Here is a 19022-nt window from a genome sequence, read left to right as displayed (position 1 = left end):
TGAAATGAGGGGATTTTAAACTAGGTGGCGCAGAGAGACCATGTCTGCTGAGATAAAGACCAACCAAACATACCCCACCTTCAAACATGAGCCCTGGATGCAAATCCAGGACCACAAAGGTCCGGGTAAGGACGTAAAGCCGAGCCGACCCTGTTCATCTTTGGTTGGTCAGAGAATTTACAGGCTTACAGGGAAGGACAGTTTGTTTTCTAGACTTCTCTGTTACTGTGAGGTGACACCTCATGATAACTTCTTATTTATTTAGATTCTTAGAAAAATGCAGCGTCGAGATCCAGAAACGGCAAACGGCCTTCCGCTCTCACTACAACAGCACTGCTGTTTGGAAGCAGGTCTGCTGCTGCTGTGGCGATGTAGTCTGCATCACCGGCCAAAACTCTGTGAACATCCAGACTTTTTATCTTCTGTCTGATGGGACTCCCAGTGTTTCTGCTTCAGCTTTTCACAGAAAACTCATTTTACTGCATGTTTTTGGTCCACAGCTCCAGCTTCCAAAAGCCAAACTGATGCTACGGAGGACCAAAACCGCCATAATGAAAAGTAAATAAATATGAGCAAATAAATATGTGTTGCTTTGATATTTTCTATTTATTTATCCATTTATTGGTATTAACTTAGTCTATATTAATTTATTGTTAAGTTTTATTTAATGTATGTTTATTCTATTATTACGTATATTTTTACTTTTACACATTTCCACTGTTTTTAATATACACATTTATTTTCCTCTTGCACATTATTACTCTTCCTCACCGTTTTGGGGTAATATTTTACCAGACACATTCCATAATGTGGAAGAGTAGGTAGGTAGTAGGTAGGTAGGTAGGTAGGAAAGTGGGACGGATCGATAAAAATGATTGTAAGGGGCACAATAGAGCCATATTGAAACTTTTCCTACATATGTCAGTTTAACTCTGTTCCAGGCCTGACCGCGTTTCTCACTGCCGAGTTAAGCTCGGTACACACATAAAGATGATCGAGCTGTTTTTGTCCCAGTTTTGCCCCTTCCCAACCAAGGACAGCAAATGTCCGATCATCTTAAGCCTTATAACATTTTCCTATAAAATTATCATTTGGTCTGAGGTGTGTTGAGAGTGAATTTGTCCCGACAAGGAAAGCCGACGACTCCAGAGTTGTGAATGTGCGGACTGTGGCGTGGAACTGAATGTAGCCAATCAGAGCGAGCTTACTGGGGAGTTACTGTCTCCAGTCTGTTATGTTTTTTTAGTTCTGGATTTTTCTGTCAACAATAATCTCAAGCCCACCATCATTCCCTCGTCTTATATATCCTGTTCCATGCGAGGAGTTGTGTTTTCTGGTTGTTGCCATGGTTGTTGTTCGTTTTTCCGGTTGTTGCCATGTTTCCTTTTTTTTAAAGGACTAGATTCTTGATCAGTTGCGGCACAGCATTGTTGTGTGTGTTGTTCTGTGCCGAGATTATCGGAGCCATCACACACAGTACAACACACTTGTTAAATGCCTGATTTTTTATCTTCATGTGTGAGGTCTCTAACAGATAAAAAAAAATCTCTATAGATTTAAAAAATCCTTATGTGTGTAGTAGGCTCTAGGTGGAGATTAACGGTACAATGGGTCAGTTACAAATCAAAAATGAAACTTGAGGGATTTATATTGATGTATGATGTCATGGCATCTTATTGAAGCTCGCCATGGCACCATGGTTCCACCCTGCAGCGTAGAGCAACAGATTTCAATGGATATCATCACCAACTTGTTTTCTGCTCTCTGACCCAGTTTGGACTTGACTGTGTCCAAAACATCAGAGAACTGGGTGTTTGAGGAAAAAGACATGACTTCCTCTTGCCCAGGGGGCGTGGCCATTTAATCCAATTGTAATCCAATTTGTTGACATGTAGATGAGTTGAGAAACAGATTAGCATCCAATTTATTGATTTTGGTGCAGATAACTTTTTTCGTGGGAGTTATATCAGTTTTGTTTGTCATGGCGAAACATCAAACTTTGAAGCCCCACCCCCGCTATGCCCTTTCTCCTTTGATAACATATAATCACGTAGTCTTCTCAACATTCTGACCAATTCTGTTAGCAGTACAATAAAATCTCTAGGAGTTCAAATACGCTAGTTAAATGCCAAAATGGCAGTTTTGACCCAAAATGGTTGACTTCCTGTTCTGTTTAGGGCTTCACTCCAAGAGGCTTTTTTGTTCGCACGATCAAGAAGATAAAGATTGATGAAATGCAGTGGCTTCAAAAATAGGTGGTGCTCTCGTTCAGTTTTGTCCAGATTTTTCAGATTTTTTTGGGGGGCGGGAGCTCTGAATGGTGAGTTTTGGGACATGTTCAGGCCCCCAAAACTGCACTTGAATTTTGAGAAGAAGAATAATAAAAAACATTTGCATTTCAGAAAGGTTTCAACTCAGGGTTTTCCATGTTCATCAGAGCATGCTCAAATAAAAGGGGCGGAGTTTGCATCGTTTGACCAATCACAGACATGGAGAAACCCTGTGGAGCAGCTACTTCATCATGGAGGAGCAGACAGTTAAAAATAAGAAGAATTAAACACATAATCCAGGCCAAAAGAAATACTGTTACCGTAGCAACAGCAGGAACAGGAAGGAATTGGTGAGATTATAGGACATTAATTGATGGGACAGTATAAACAGACAGCATTCTGATTACTTGGTTTCACTTGATTAGAGTGCAGACATTTGAGGCAGAACTTCCTCAGCCTGCTCTCACAGTGCTGCATCAAAGCACATCAGTAACAAGTTGAGTGGAAGAAAAAGGTGGAACAACCAGCAGGGATGAAGCAGCCTGGAGAGGATGGTCAGGAAAAGGCCTTTCAGAAATGTGGGGGAGCTTGAGTGGACTGAGGCTTGAGTTAGACACTTTTCTCCAAGGCGATTCACCACTGGAGGATTCCAACTTCGATCTCCTGCATGGCAGACGGATGTCCTACTGATTGAGATATCCAGTTGCACGTTCTGATGCCTCTGGCGTGTCTTCCATTCCGACACGGCGTTGACACCATCAGCCACCTGCTGCCACTATTCTGCCTTTCTGACACCAGTAATGTCCACACCGTGCCCACCAATTAAACATTTTTATGTTTGTCAGCGTGGTCCATCAGGAGTCTGACACCCCAAAAAATCTGCTTATTCCCTCCTGAGCCATCGTGGAAGTGATATGATGAAGATTTATAATTGGCGTCCACCTGACTTTTTACAGCCACAATGTGGGCGTGGGAAGGTGTTCCATCACATGCGTTTGTTTTAGAGTTGATTCTGATTTATGAATGGAAACAGGCGGGGGACGTGCGTTTGAACACTTTTGTAAATCTGAAAGTTGAAGTGCACCACAGACGCCACTTTTTGTCTGCTTTGCTACGCACAGTTTGATAAATGAGACCCCTAGTCTGCTGAGCAGTGGTCTGAAGTGTTTTTTCCTGATGAAGCAAATTCTGCATCTCATGTGGAAATTCAGGTCCCAGAGTCTGGAGGAAGACTGGAGAGGCTACAATCCAAGACCCTTAATGTGCAGCGTTAAGTTTCCAGAGTGGTGATGTGGGAGCCATGTCATCTGGTGTTGGTCCACTGGGCTTTATTAAGTCCAGAGTCCATGCAGCATCTACCAGGAGGCCTTAGAGCACTTCATGCGTCTTTCAGCAGAAAAGCTTTGTGGACATGCTGACTTTATTTTCCAGCAGGACCACAGGCTGACAACCTCCATGCCACACCACATGGAGGCAGGAATCCATGCAGAAGGGCTCAGGCCAAGTATTGAGTTCATATGCAGGACTAGACTCTTCAGATGTACACATTTCTGTGTTCAATAACCTTTTTATTGATTTCATACAATATTCTAATTTTATGAGATTATGGTTTTTGGGTTTTCATCAGCTGTAAGCTATAATCATCAAAATTATAACAAATAAATGCTTGAAATATCTCACTTTTCATGTAATGAGTCTATATAATAGCTTACCCTCAAGTAAATTTATTCTAATTCTTTGAGTTTCACCTGCACTTAGCATTAGTATTATATGGTGTATGCATGTTATATTAAATTATATTTATTAGGCATATTTTGTATACACATGTGTAGTTGTATTAGCAAAAACACAGATATATCTGTATTGATATATTTATGTAAAGAAGCATTGATTATTTATAGTAAGCTACATCGAATATTATAGTATTTATTCTTTTCAAATTTGTAATGTATCTATGTTGATAAATAATTTACTATGGAAATATGAATAGAATATATATGATCTCATATACTAATATTCATTCCTTATACACTTTTATATAAATAACTAAGTAAATATATATAGCTAATGTATTTATTGTTGCTTAAGTATTTGTACTCAGTTTAAAGTTTATGGCGTTTTTGTTTGATTACCTTTTACTTATTTTATTACTTCTTACTAACTCTGTTTCTTTTATTTAGTCTATTGTTTTTCACCAGACACAACTGCTGAAAAACAATTCCTTGCCTGTGTTTACATACTTGGCAAGTAAAGCTAAATCTGATATATATATACTATTTGACTTATATTAAATTTAGCAATGAATCATTCTATTCCTTTTAAAACATGTAGATTGAGCCACTGTTTTCATCAATCAATCATTCAATCAATCAATCAATCAATCAATCAATCAATCAATCAATCAATCAATCAATCAATCAATCAATCAATCAATCAATCAAGCAAGCAATCAATACATACTGTGGTATACTGTGTATTTATTAACTGAAAGAATTAATGTATTCATGTTTCATATCTTCTTGTTTAAAGTTGTTATTTTTTCAGTCTCTGCTGTTGTTAAACACTTTGTAAGATTGTTTAGAAAGTGAAATATAAACAAAGATTAAAATAAATAAAAGTATAGATTCAGATTCAGAAAACTTTATTTATACCTAGTTATTTGCAGCTTATTAGCCAGCATTCAAAGCCAGTGTGTCAGATATAATCAGTACACACTTCCCCATGAGGTCGTTGGAAGACACGACAAATAAATACATTACAATTTTTAAAAGTTCTAAGGCTTCTCCAAACATTTCAGATTTACTTTTAGTGAATCAGAACCACAGAATCCCCGACCATCACCCACATGTTTTTACCTGTGGACGAACAGGGGCTTTTATTCTGGAAAATAAAAAACGGAAAAACCAGAAGTTTAGCTTCACGTCATTTAACTCGGTGACGTCATTATAAATGGACTTTGTTTTGTAAAACGGAAATAAACAGCTGTTATCTATGTTCAGTCTTTTGTTCGATCTTTGCCCGCAACGGACAATAACCGGGAAATGTTACCGGAAATAACGACAGGAACATTTTAACGGTTTAAAACAAGCTAGCAGCTGGTAAGAGGCTAACAGATGGTTAGCATTCTTCCTCCAGTAAATCAGTACCTGACATGTTTTATGTTATTTTATTAAACGTATTGGTTTAATGTGGCATTTTCCATACACTAACCAGCAGAGACTTTGTCAGAATAAACTATTTAATCATTTTATTCCACTTTTTGAACCCATGGGTTTTTGTTAATTGTGAATAACAGATCAGCTGCTTTTAGTCCAAACTGTTGTGTTCGGGGTCAGAAGCTGGAGATGGAGGCTTCTCATAGGGAGCAGCTGTCGGTACTGGTGGAGGAGCTGACCACATCTGGACAACCTCAGCTCAACCAGGACAAAATGAAGGAGCTGAAGAAGATCTGCAGGTGTGACACATGGCTCGAGGCAGAGTTTAACTGTGACTGAGTTATTATCAGTGTGTTAGACTGACAGCCAGAGTGTCCTGTTGAACCTCTGGTCACGTGCTTGTTAAAATCTTTTTATCTTCATACATTCTGCTACTGAAACCCATCATAGAGATAATCCATGTTTACTTGTTATCTGTCTTTTTGTTTCCAGGATGTCTAATGACTGCATCGACCATGTTTACCACTCAGTGATGTCCCAGTTAAACCAGGAACACGCTGAGATCCGGTTGTCTGCTTTCCAGATAGCCAGTGAGCTCTTCTCTAGATCTCACCACTTCAGGGCTCTGCTGGTGGACAACTTCCAGGTAAATCTAAGCTCTTTTTTTATCTGGGATTGTTGTATCCACGCTTGGGATGCTGCCACCACACATCTGACTCCAGGTGAATTCTGTTAATCTCTTAGCCCTGCTGTGGATGAGCTTAAATGGTTTAAGTTTAAATGATAAAATGGAGATGGTTTCACCATCCTTTTCATTCAGCTCTGGATCCCTGGATCTTTTACCCACACTGGGGTTAAGAACCTTGATGTTAAGAACCATGGTATCTTCTTCGATAGTGATGTTATTCTTGACAAACAGATCTCTTCTCTTCTTGAAAGGTTTCTTTCAGTTGTGTCTTGTAACTAAGATGAAGCCAAACATCCCGGGAAGCCAGTTTGAGCATATTGTTCATGTGTTTACATCCTCTCTCTACCAAATTACTGTAATTCTCTGGGTTGGAGCAGGAGACAGGACCACATCACCCCTGTACTGGCTTCCTGTCACTTACAGGGTCCAGCTTAAGATTTTATTGTTAGTCTTTAAGTGTGTGATTGGTTTAGCACCATCTTACCCTTCAGAGTTTTAACTGTGAACATCCCGGCCAGAGAAACATGTTCCTCAAACCAGCTGTTTTTAGTGGTGTCAAGAACCCAACAGGGCCTTTTCTGTAGCAGGTCCACGGCTCTGGACCGCTCTACCACATCACATCGCGTGTCCAGTCGAGCTTTTTGAATCCGTGTGCACTGGTTTACCCTGGCTCTTAATGCGAGGGTGGTTGTATCTTTGGATCTGTTATCGGTTTTTCATATATCTTGTACTTATTTTCGTTCTGAATCTGAAGGTCTGCAGTTTTTTAAATGTGCTTTAGAGATAAACCTGAGCTTGATGTATCTATTGATACATTCATTTTCCATCACGGGAAACATGACATGAGGACTATAGGCAAGAAACTACAAGGAACTGGCGAGGTGAAAAGGAAACAAAGGGTAGAAATACACCTAGTGAGGAGCAGGTGAGGTGGATGAACAGATCCAACCAGGTGAACTAATGAACAGGAAACAGAATAAATGAGGGAAGGAGCTACCAAAATAAAACAGGAAACCAGACAGGGTTGTGACAAAGAAAAACTACTGAACCAAAAACCCGTAGACCATGACTCTTCCAGCCGTCACTAATCTCTGAAGAAATAAATTCCTTAGCGAGGCCAAAGCTTCTGTTAGAATGTGGTGTCAGCAGATCAGATCTTTTTTATGGTCCAGAACTAGATTTTTTCCTGGTCTTTGTTAGGACTGGCACAGCAGCATCTGGATTAGTTGCAGTTTTCTTAGTGATTTTTACAGAGACCAGTAAGAGTTATTAGTCCTCTTATACTAGAGCTCCAGGTGGTTGAAGGCTGATCTGGTTCCTGGCTGTTAATATTTAGCTCAGAGTCCTAAATGACAACAAGATTTCTGGATTGATCCATCAGGGTGTATTTTAAAGTTCATCAGAACTGAAATGATGCTGTTTGATGGTGTGTCCTCCTCCTGCAGGACTTCCTGGAGCTGACGGTAGAGACCGACTCCGAGCAGCCTCTCCCTCCTCCTAAAGAAGTAGCCAGAAAGCTGCGGTCCTTGGCCATCCAGACCGTCCAGTCCTGGCAGGCCTCGTACGGATCTGCTTATAAGAAGCTGGCTCTGGGCTACCACTTCCTCAAACAGGTCAAAAAGGTGAGGCGACATTAGATGTTTCCATGGGAACGGCACTTTTAAGAGGAGTCTGTTGTTCTGCTTCACTCTGAAGTCTTGCTGGGAAGTTTCCAAACCATCTGAAGCCTTCTGTAGCGTGGATTAGAGCAGTGGTTCCCACCCTCCCCAGAAAGCACATGGGGTCCCTGAGGCCTTGAACATTCAGAGCCATTATGGAAGGACAGGACTCAGCCAGAATACAGTGTTTATGGTGAGAATCTCACTTTAGAAAGCATAAAACCAGCATGGTTTCAGCCCAGGATGGGGCAGGGGGGGTCATGGCTTTATAATATCTGCATGAAGGGGGTCCCAGAGGAAGATAGGAAAATAGGTTGGGAACCCCTGGATTAGAGGATAATCGGGATTGTTTCATCAACCATGTCTCCAGGTGGACTTCCAGGACGCTGAAGCCAGAACAGTTGCAGAGAGGAGGAGGGAGGAGGACAGGCAGAGGAAGATGGAGAGGATCTACAAAGCCAGGGTGGATGCAGCAGCCAAACACATGCAAGGTTTTTTATTTTTACATGTATTTATTTTTATGTATTTTCATTTTTGCTTTTTTAAAATGTAATTATATTTTTTTCTTTTTAAATCTTTGTTTGTATTTGTTTTTAGTGGAATAATTTTTTTTTATTTTGAATTTTGAATTTAATTTTAATTTAACTCTATTTTTCTTATTCATTTATTTTTCATTTTGTTTCTGTTTCTTTTTGCTTTTTCTTTTTAATGCAATTTAATTTTTTAGGTTTGTATTTTGAATTTACTTGTGAAAGGAAGTAAATGGACTGGACTTAAAGAGTCAGCTTGACCAATCAAAACACTTTACACTGCATGTCACACACACACACACACACACACACACACACACACACACACACACACACAGACACACCCTGATAGACACATTGGGAGGCAACGTGGGGTTTGGTGTTTTGCCCGAGGGCACTTTAGCATGTTGTCAAGTTCGAATCTTGGTTAAAATGTTCTTTTAATATTTTTCTGTTTTAGTTTCTTTTTAGTTTTAATGTTGTTTATATTGTGAAAAATAATTATATTTTTTATTTCTTTTAATTAAATTTTTTACTTTATTTGTATTTAATTTTTAATTACATTTCTTTTTGCTTTTATTAATTTATTTCTAAACACACAAACACTGAACTCAGACAGAAGTTACAGTTTTTCTGTATTCCTGCTTTATTAATTAATTCATTAATAAACATTACTGAAGCCTTGTTTCTTCGTCAGAGTCGTACGAAGAGATGGAGGCGACGCTGACGGAGATGGAGTCATGCATGAAGCTGCTTTTCCCTGACTTCATCCTCTCAGACTTCCAGACGGCCGACAGCGACTCTTCAGACTCCCGACCAATCAGAGTGCCGCCATCAGATCATGAAGAACCCTGCTGCAGCAAACAGCTGGTGGATAACCAGAGAGATGGACAGAAACAAGAGAGCGAGGAGGCTGGAGCGAAAAAGAAAAGCAAGGAAATTGAGAGAACAGGAAATAAAGAGAAGAAGAGGAGAAACATTGAGGAAGATGAGGAGAAAGGAGAGAATGCTGGTGATGGGGAAGATGAGGAGGAGGAGGAAGGTGAAGGAAGTAGTGAAGAAGATGACGAGGAGCCCGTGGATGAAGAGCAAGTGTTTATCAGGAACTCTGGACTCATCTCTCACTCCTACAGTCTGGACCTGAACCTCAGTCCTGGTACGTACAACATCCACATGAGACACGAAAAGATCATTTCATCCACCCACCCACCCATCCGTCCATCCATCCACCCACCCACCCGTTCGTCCATCCATCCATCCATCTGTTTTCTATACCGTGTAGTTCAGGGTTGAGGGGAAGTTGTAGTCTATTCCAGCAACTAGCAGGCGTTGCTGGATGAATTACTGCCCAGAAACAGCCATCGTTTAGTGCACAGAGCAGGAACAGGGTCAGGGAGGAGTGGTTGCTGCTGTTGTCTCGGACTGGCGTGAAGCCTTCGCTACCTTGAGTCAAGACGTCCGATCTCTAAACTTTATTTTAATTTGAGTTTTTTATCTATTTGTTGTATTTCCGAACACTGATTCTCCAGGAACAATAGATGGTAGTTAGCCTTGGCTAAAATCCAGGGTGTTTTCATGTAGCGTTCACTGTCCCTTCCAAAGAAACTAAGCTCATTTTTCAGGACAAACTCCTGCATGGCTTTCACCATGTTTGTAAACGGAAAGTAGGGCTGAGCGATGTGGCCTAAAACTGACATCCCGATATTCTTGGCTTTATCCTGATACACGATATACATCTCGATGTTTTGAAATCTCCTCTAAAACACTGTCTAAATACTGAATTCAACATTATCAGCACAAAGGATTTCATGCTTTAGGATTTAAGTGAACTAAACCCCAATCTCCCAACATCAACTCCCACCAATCCTGGAAGATCAAGTTTACTTTATTTTCTTTAATTACGCAAATAATATCTAGTATAAATCTGACATAATCTGAAATAATGAAACACTGATCATTCTGTTTCTGTGTTTTCCTCTCACTCTCAGGTCTACATGTTAAGGAGACAGAGGATAATGAGGCAGTGGTTTCCATGGTGATGGAGCTCTACAAACTCATAAAAACCAAACACCTCCCAGCTGTGCAGGGCTGGGTTCAGGTGAGTTTCCACAGGACTCAGATACCTGCCTGACCCAATGTCAGTGCTTCTCATGTGGCTGCCGGTGGAGGATTTAAGTGGCTCTGCATCAGGGTCTCGTCGTTATCTCAGCAGCTGGCTCTCCTGGTGTCTGTTCAGGTCTTCACCAAGTCTGGAGCTGAGGAGCAGCTGCTGAGGAGAGCGCTGGATCTGAAGAAGTCTTTACAAGCTGCACTTCAGAAGCACAAAGAGCTGCAGATCGACTGCAAGACCAGAGTCCGCAAAGTGGTGAGTTACAGAGAGTCAGGGTGGGGGACGGAGGGGAGGCTGCTCCTAAACACACCACATAGGTTTGATTCTGGTCAGATCTGGTCTGAGGCTAACAGTCCTCAGAAGTTTATCTGCCATGCTGTTACAGAGCTTCCACATCCAGCCGTCCTAATTGCTTCAACATCTCTGTTAGACAGAATTAAAGGTTAGATTTATCCAAAACCAGGAAAAAGGGAATAATTGATCGTGTTAGAAATGCGTTGGATCAGTGTAGTATGAAGTATGACCAGCAGATGGCAGCATCCTACTGTAAGTACATTTAAACTCTACCTGTTTGGTCTGCTCATCTCTTCTGCTCGGAAATGGCATACCCAAAAAGAATGGATTATTTCTGTGGAAATCTAAACTCCATGTAAACCATCTTGGTATGAAAAAAAAAAGAGAAATGAACGCTGGTGAGATTTCATCAGAGGTGGAATCATCACACCAACATGGCTCTGTGTAACTGAGGATAGAACATAAATGAAGAATTAGGGGAAATCTCCTCATAACTGCCGCTTCCTTATTCTAATCGGTCGACCCAGTGGAATTACACTGATGTCACCATGGTTACATCCATCTCACCATGGTTACATCCGTCTCACCATGGTTACATCCAATCATCAATGGTAAGGAGGAAAATATCTTTGACAAAGAATGACTGACACCTGTCCTCGTCCAATCAAATCCAGGTATCCGGGCAGAACATAGTGATTTTGGACTCTGGGAAAATGCTCTCAATGGATTCTGGGAAATGGAGTTTTCCTGTAAATGTGATTTTATCCTGGTGGAAGTTGTGGAGCTCAGACAACAAAGTTAGGACAGAATTCATGATGATGAAACGGAATTTTTCTTCTTCTGCTTCAGTGAATCTTGGTTGGCGAAGATGAAACTTTGAAATGTTTTCTGCTGTCGGTAAAGATGTTTTTGGTCCGTGTTCATGCCGTGGGGGAACAGGTGGAGCCATAACTTGTGTTCACATCTTCTTGCAGACTTTGTTTACCTGCTCTTTTGTTTGTTGTCTTAACTGTGTTTGGTGGAAATGGTTGTAATAAGCTTTTAGCTGAGATCTGGACTTTCAGTAGATGCTACATGTCAAAGTTTCTTTCAAAGAAATTCATCCATTTATTATCTGTACCACTTCGTCCATTAAGGGTCGTGGGAAAGCTGGAGCCAGGTCACCAGTTCATCGCAGGACACAGACAGACAAACAACCATTCACACTCACTCCTAGGGAGAAATTAGAGAGACCAGTTAATCCCACTATAAACCAGTGAGTAGCAGCTGTCAGATTATGAGGCTAAAAGTATGTAAAATGAATGTGTGAATAGATATAGCAGCACAAAGGCCGACCAGAAGAAGAAAGCAGAATTTATTACTAACAGAACTTTGTAGAAATAACACACAGATCAACAGTGACCAAACCTTTCCTCATCTCATTGTTCTCACAAGTCTTGGCTTTCAGGAGAAAAAATATTGTTATTGAAACAAACACACAACAGAAACTATTTCCATGTTTCCACTTTTTCCTCATTTCCAGTTATTCCTGCTACTATTTACCTGCTATCCTCACTAAACCAACTCCAGCTCAGCTGCTTTGTGGCGCCACCGTGCATCAGAAACGTCTTCTTGGCTTTATTCCAGCCATATATTATTGTTGCTGATGAAAAGATTTATTAGGTATCAGTGATGCATAGCTGGACAAATTAACTAGCATGGTTCCACAAAAGGTTCAAGACTCTGCTTTAAGCAACAAATTAAGAAAACTGTGACCAGAATTAAATTTAATATGCCAAATTTTAGATAATTGAAACAGCTTAGTTGTTTTTTTAATGCAGTGATTGTAACACGTATGACGTGCCGTATTACAAGATGGGACCTGGCATGTAAGACTACTCTCTTACCAAAAGAAAACAGCACACAAACAAGCTCTAACAATGTTAAACAACCAAAAACTTGTCCTCACTTCTTGATGAAATGTGTGCTACGGACAATGTGATTAAACATGCAGATGTATAGTGTCGGTAAGCATCTTAAAATAAATAAAACCGAAAATGTGCACTTTATTATGAAACTTTACACTTTACACGTTAACATCCTGGTTGGATAATAATAATCAATCTTTTTATTTCTTTCTTATTGTCATTATTGTGCATTTCATAGTCCTCTGTTATTATTATTATTATTATTATTATTATCATCATTATTATTATTATTATTATTGTTATTATTATTATTAATATTATTATTATTGTTATTATTATTATTATTATTATTATTATTGTTATTGTATTGTATTGGCCTGTCAAAGGACTAGAGATAGAAATTAGCTTCAGCTGTAATCTTGTTTATTTCCATTTTATATGTTAATTAATATCCATTGTCCCTTTTTAAAAATAAACCCAAAGATAAAAATAAACTCAAAATATAAAAAACACATATAGTAATATCTAAAAAGGGTATGTATACATGAAGGCAATTTATTTATATAGCACTTTTCATGCATAATGCAACCCATCATATACCTACATATACAAAATGGGCATAATCAGTCCTGAGAGGATTAATTAACTGTCATTAAAAACTTTTAATGAACCCGACCTATCTGCTACACAGACATCTGTATAATATGTATTTAGTATTTTATATTTAGAGGTTGAATTTTTCAGTCGTCTTCAGGCCATCTAGTGGGGGTTTTCAGCTCCAGCTGTGGTGTTTGTTGCTGGACTGAAGCCAGTCAGAACAGCATTACATGGTGGAAACGGTTCATGATCTCATGTTTTAAACCGCTCACACTAACAGAAAGACATCTGCTTGGTGCAGAAGTGTCCTTTTCCTGTTGTCTTGCTAGACATCAGCCCTTTCCTGCTTTTCTCTGCATGGACCCTGCAGCGAGGTGTCATAACGGAGATGGAGAGATGAATAAATTCATACTGGACACGTTTGGGAGAAGTGAGATGGTGGTGGTGAGTTGTTATAGTGTATAATGCATCAGAGACAGACTGATGTAAAAAAGGGATGCACCCTAACAGGTCTCTCTTATAAATGAGACTGTGTGTCTCATGGGACTACCTGTATAAATATAGGTTAAATAAAATTTAAAATTCATTCAATTCACCACCACTAATGTGCCCCATGGTCTGACAGCTGATTGGTTGATCTTACTGTCTCCTGATCCAGCTCGGTCTAAAATGTAGGCCCACCAGATCCTGCCGGGTGATGTTTGAGTTGCTGTTGTACCATGACGGTGTTCTTCCTATCTGCAGCTTGCTGTTTCATACAGAAGCAAAGGATGAAAACAGTTTTATGTGTTTGTGGAAAAAGGTATAAAAGTTGTAGCGTGTGAATCCATCTTTAGCTGAACAGAGCAGCAGAGTGACAGTGACAGAGCGGCGGGCATCTGGCTGTGCCTGGTTATCACTGTCAGGGACCAGTCTGCAGCATCAGCACGCCTAGCACTGTGATAACCACACAACTTAGAGCCCCTTTATCATAATTAGCTTTTCCTTTTTAGCCTTAAAAGGCCTTCTATTACCAGGTCCTTCTCTATCAGACAGCTGACACGTCACACGATTGCTTTCTCTCTCAGCGGGCCTCTCAGAGTAGTCTGTAGAGAGGAGAGCAGCACTATGGAGGCTGGTAGAGAGGTTTGTTTACTGGGGAGAGACATGGAGGCACCAGCAGGGAACTGGAAGACTCTTCATGTTTAAACTCCCAATGTCTGGAGGCTTGTGGTGGGGCAGCTTCATAACATTTCTCCAGCATGGATGGATGGGTGGATGGATGGATGGGTGGGTGGGTGGGTGGATAGATGGATGGATGGATGAGTTAATGGATGGGTGGATGGATAGATGGATGGATGGGTGGGTGGATGGATGGATGGATGGATGGATGGATGGATGGATGGATGGGTGGGTGGGTGGGTGGATGGATGGATGGATGGGTGGATGAATGGATGGATGAGTGAATGGATGGATGGGTGGGTGGGTGGATAGATGGATGGGTGGATGGATGGGTGGGTGGGTGGATGGATGGATGGATGGATGGATGGATGGGTGGGTGGGTGGGTGGATGGATGGATGGATGGGTGGATGAATGGATGGATGAGTGAATGGATGGATGGGTGGGTGGGTGGATAGATGGATGGGTGGATGGATGGGTGGGTGGGTGGATGGATGGATGGATTGGTTGGTGGATGAATGGGTGGATGGAGGGATGGGTGGATGGGTGGATGGATGGATGGATGGGTGGGTGGATACATGGATGGGTGGATGGAGAGATGGCTGGATGGGTGGGTGGATACATGGATGGGTTTTACTTGCCAAAGCTCCATTGTTTAACTTGGAAAAACCAAAAGGTAGATATGGAGTTTTGTCCATGTTCTGCGTTGGTTAGGCGTAATTTGGTCCGTTTTCAGGAGCTTAGCTATCCGTCGCTTGACGCAGGAGACGGCGCAATACCACCAGAAATCATGGGGGCAGTGATGAGCAGAATAGCTGACATTTGACCAGCGAAAGAAACAAACCAGAGAGGAAGAAGAGAATAAGGAAGGGAAAATAAAATCAGAAGAAGAATGAAGACGAGGGCAACAACTGTAGAAACTGTGCGAGCTTGGAAGACTGTATGCAAGTGTGTAGGACGTGTTGCGTGGTTGGAAAAAACTTTATAACGATGCATTACCGCGGCAAAACGGTGTCTGAAACTGACATCGACTCACTTTTACGTCTTTGATGGAAGCAACACAGTTTTTTTGCACATGCACAGATGTTAAAATAAAGAAACAAATCAAATCAGATATAACTTCTCATAATTCGATAACTTATTATCTGGTAAAGCATAATCAGATTAGGTCTGTCTACATGCTCACTTAGATAATCTCGTAACTCCAGAAATCATATAATGACGATAAAGATTTTTGATGTACTCCGGTTTCTTTGTGCATGTAAAACCATATATCTGATTTATTTCGTTGTTATATGTGTGCAAAAACCGGAGTGTTACACCTGCATCAGGTTTTTGCCACGGTCACACCCTGTCCTGCTACGCACCACAGCAACCACTCTACAGACTGCTGATTGTACACACACTTGTGAGCCAGTCACTCACCATCCTACTGATCATCTGCACCTGTTACCACTTGGCCCTTCCAGCTTTATATTCACCAGCTCCATACTCATTCCCTGCTGGACCTTTTCTTACCTGGACGCATGGACGTAATTTTAGGGGGGGACACAGGGGACATGTCCCCTGCACTTTTTCAAAAGGCTGTTTTGGTCCCCTGCACTTTTTACTGTCCAAAAACAATGTTTCGCTATAGTAAACAGGACACGTCAAGCACTAGGACCAAGCGGAAAACGGCCGCTCAAGCTGAATTCTGTTTCCATTAGTTTAGACCGCCCACAAGCTCCCCCATTGGCTCTGCCGTTTCTTGTGTGATTGGCTGTCCCTGCTGTCACTCCACCTTGCTTGCACACCGGTAAGCTAGTCTGCAGTCAGGAGTCCTTGTTAATATGCTGCCATAAGTTGGGCATTTGCTCTGCCTGGGTCACGTCAGCTTGTAGGATGTAATATCAAAAGTTTAACTTACATTAACGTTTGAATATGTGTCCCTGTGCGCGTGTGTGTGTGCGTGTGTTTGATAATTAGGAGCAGCCAGGATGTCTAAAAAAGAAAAGTAACACGGCTCCATAAAGCAGCATTTCTTCTTCTTCTTCTTCTTCTTCTTCTTGTTCTTCTGGAAAAATACTATATATGTAATTTTTATACATCTAAACTAATGATAACTTAGTGTTTTTCCTTTATAACTGTATCATCAAAATTGATGGTTGTTGCACCCCAAATTGTCCCACTGTTCATGTCATGCACCAATATATTTTTGTCAGGTGTTGACTGGGTGGAGGTCCTTGTGAGGGTGTTGGTTGTTCCAACATGTCTGCTGCATGAGGCAGAAACACCTTAACAATGTGGCAGTTTGTCACATACATGAAGAAAGAGTTGACGCCTTGAACAGGAAGAAACTCTGCCAGGAATTTATCTCTGCCAGTGATCGCAGACATGTGTTTGGAAACTTTGGTTGAGTTCATTATGTTGACCCTTCTGTGGTCTTGCTGTTCAATTTTCATTTACCAACAAATTTCAATGGTTCTGTGGTACACTTATTTAAAATACAATTTACTACTTGATTATTGAATAATGGACATTTTATTCAGTTTCTTCCCACCTGGGATGCCAGTTTGACCTGCCCACCATTGGGTGGTGCTATGTAAATGATGATATAAATGGGTAAAATTGGTGGTACTGAGTTGGTGTGAAGTTGACTAACAAAGTAAAACATAGAACTGGGTGATAATGTTTTACTACATGTTTCACAACCAGTCAAACCAAAAAAGGGAACATTTAGCTTAAAAGTAGCAACAGAAAACTAGAAGAACTACTAGAAAACACAGTGAGCTGAAAGATTAGTTTTATAAAAAAAACACTTCTGTCCCCCCACCTCTGAAATCAAAACTTCATCCCTGCCTGGATGGACTCTCCTTCTTTCCCTTCCCGGCTTAGTGACTCCAGGATGATCCTTCGACTCCACCTCCTGTTATTCTTTATGTTAATAAAGTCTGTTAATCCTTGTCTTGTCTCCAGGAGGTCCGTCCTTAACACAGAGTTGCTGCTGACTTTTCAATAACTCAAAAACAGAAGCTGCTCTGCCCCAACGTGAGAGGAACACAAAAGAAAGCAGGACGTCAGAGTATAAACAAAGTAAACTCTCACATGTGGCCTGTTTAGCTTCTTATTAGCTCCCCTTTTAGCAGCTAACGCTAATACCGCTATGTTCAACAAAGAGGTTTTGAAAATACAGGCGTACTCAGTAATAAATAGGATAATGGAAAATGTAGAGCAGAGTTTTTAGAATATCAAATCTCAGAAATCAGATCTGATTATTACAGTAATCTGATTATTCAGTTATCTAATTTAGTGGTCATGTAAATGGGTTTGTTATCAAATAAAGCACAATCGGATTAGATAGACGGACAGACAGATACTTTATTCACCCCCATGGGGGAAATTCATAGTGTCCAGCAGCTCCCAATTTTACTCATATACACATATAAACAGTCAAATAAGTAAATAAAATGAATGAAAAAAAATCAATAAAGAATTAAGAAGTCACTGTCGTCCAGGCTCATGACATGAGAAAGCATCTCCTAAACCTCTCAGTCCTGCAGCCTCTCACTGCAGCTGCTTCTCTGTCCGGTCAGGGTGTTATGGAGGGGGTGTTTATTATTGTCCATAATGCCCTGCAGTTTCTAATACGGTCCAGAAGGGTATTCCACGAAGCTGGATTAAGGGAAAGCCGGGCTTGTCTTAATAAATCTGGCCCATTTAAGCCAGAGGTCCGTTCCATCAACGTGGCTTATTTGAATGTCCGCTGAGTAACCATGGTAACTTATGTACCAGAACTAGCCTGCTCGGGGGCAGGCTAACGTTCAAGCTTAGCTTAACTGTGTCTAGAAGGTCTGATACAGACTCCCTAAGAAAAGTTCCACCTGGTAGAACGCTGCTCTCCCGCCCTTATTCTGGTATAAAAGCAAAAAAAAAAAAAAAACAACAACAAAAAAATACTTATCACATCACTACTTTGACTGTCTTGAATAATCAATAAATCTGTCAGTGCCAATGTAACTAAAGAAACACAACTCTACACATGCTGAACGTTAAATTAAAAAGAACACGGTATCCATTAAAAAACTTATTAATATCTTATTTATCCCCCTTCCCAATTTCATGTACACTCGACCTCCACTGCCCCTGGTTGGCTAACAGTAAAACTGGGATCAGCTGAGCCCCGTCCCTACAGGCCGAGGGTGTTTAAAGAGCGAGATAGAGAAAGAGAGAGCTGATCTAAAGAGACAGAGGGAGAAAGATAGAGACAGGGTTTCTTTTTGGTTACCATGACTTGGCCTTTTATTGATGACCCTGCAGAGGGTGCACGCTTAATTCAAAGCGCATTCAGGCCACCAGCCCCACGGGTTTTTAGGGGAAGGACCTCCACCAGTAGCAGTGGTCTCTGACGTTGTCTTGGTATCTACAGAGCAACAAATTTACAGCTCAACACATTTAGAACAAACCCATTTCTTCAAAGATACCTCCCACTCTGAGATATGTTCATGTACTTTATTTCCACCTGCTGCAGGTTCGCTTTGCTGGTAAGATGCTGCTGTTGAGATGTAACAGTGCAGAATTAATACACACACATACACACATGCATGATAATATAGTCACAAAATATGATGATGCATATTGATTATCGGATTATTAATAAACTGAGCAGGGCCAGTAC

The 19022-nt window shown here is 40.8% G+C and overlaps 2 protein-coding genes across 7 annotated transcripts in view; both read left to right on the top strand.

Moving 5' to 3' along the window:
* sil1 (SIL1 nucleotide exchange factor) overlaps positions 1–581 on the top strand; it is a 14158-nt gene extending 13577 nt beyond the window's left edge. The window contains exons 11-12 of one of the 3 annotated variants that reach the window (XR_006010944.1): positions 1–125; positions 501–581. The exon at positions 1–125 is cut by the window's left edge and continues 190 nt beyond it. Coding sequence is in view for 1 of the 3 variants with exons in the window: in XM_041989529.1 (XP_041845463.1) it covers positions 1–8 (8 nt within the window). In the remaining 2 variants the exon portion in view is untranslated. The other 2 variants (XM_041989530.1, XM_041989529.1) reach the window with 2 other exon arrangements.
* A 4616-nt stretch (positions 582–5197) lies between these two features.
* uvssa (UV-stimulated scaffold protein A) overlaps positions 5198–19022 on the top strand; it is a 60829-nt gene continuing 47004 nt past the window's right edge. For 3 of the 4 annotated variants that reach the window (XR_006011029.1, XM_041990296.1, XM_041990294.1), the window contains exons 1-8: positions 5198–5368; positions 5566–5724; positions 5918–6071; positions 7559–7735; positions 8142–8262; positions 8999–9457; positions 10290–10399; positions 10538–10666. Coding sequence is in view for 3 of the 4 variants with exons in the window: in XM_041990296.1 (XP_041846230.1) it covers positions 5615–5724; positions 5918–6071; positions 7559–7735; positions 8142–8262; positions 8999–9457; positions 10290–10399; positions 10538–10666 (1260 nt within the window). In the remaining variant the exon portion in view is untranslated. The remainder of the gene's footprint in view (positions 5369–5565; positions 5725–5917; positions 6072–7558; positions 7736–8141; positions 8263–8998; positions 9458–10289; positions 10400–10537; positions 10667–19022) is intronic. The other variant, XM_041990295.1, reaches the window with a different exon arrangement.

Source organism: Melanotaenia boesemani, chromosome 7 (assembly GCF_017639745.1).
Source record: "Melanotaenia boesemani isolate fMelBoe1 chromosome 7, fMelBoe1.pri, whole genome shotgun sequence".
Classification (NCBI taxonomy): domain Eukaryota; kingdom Metazoa; phylum Chordata; class Actinopteri; order Atheriniformes; family Melanotaeniidae; genus Melanotaenia; species Melanotaenia boesemani.
This window is presented reverse-complemented; position numbering and strand designations above follow the sequence as displayed.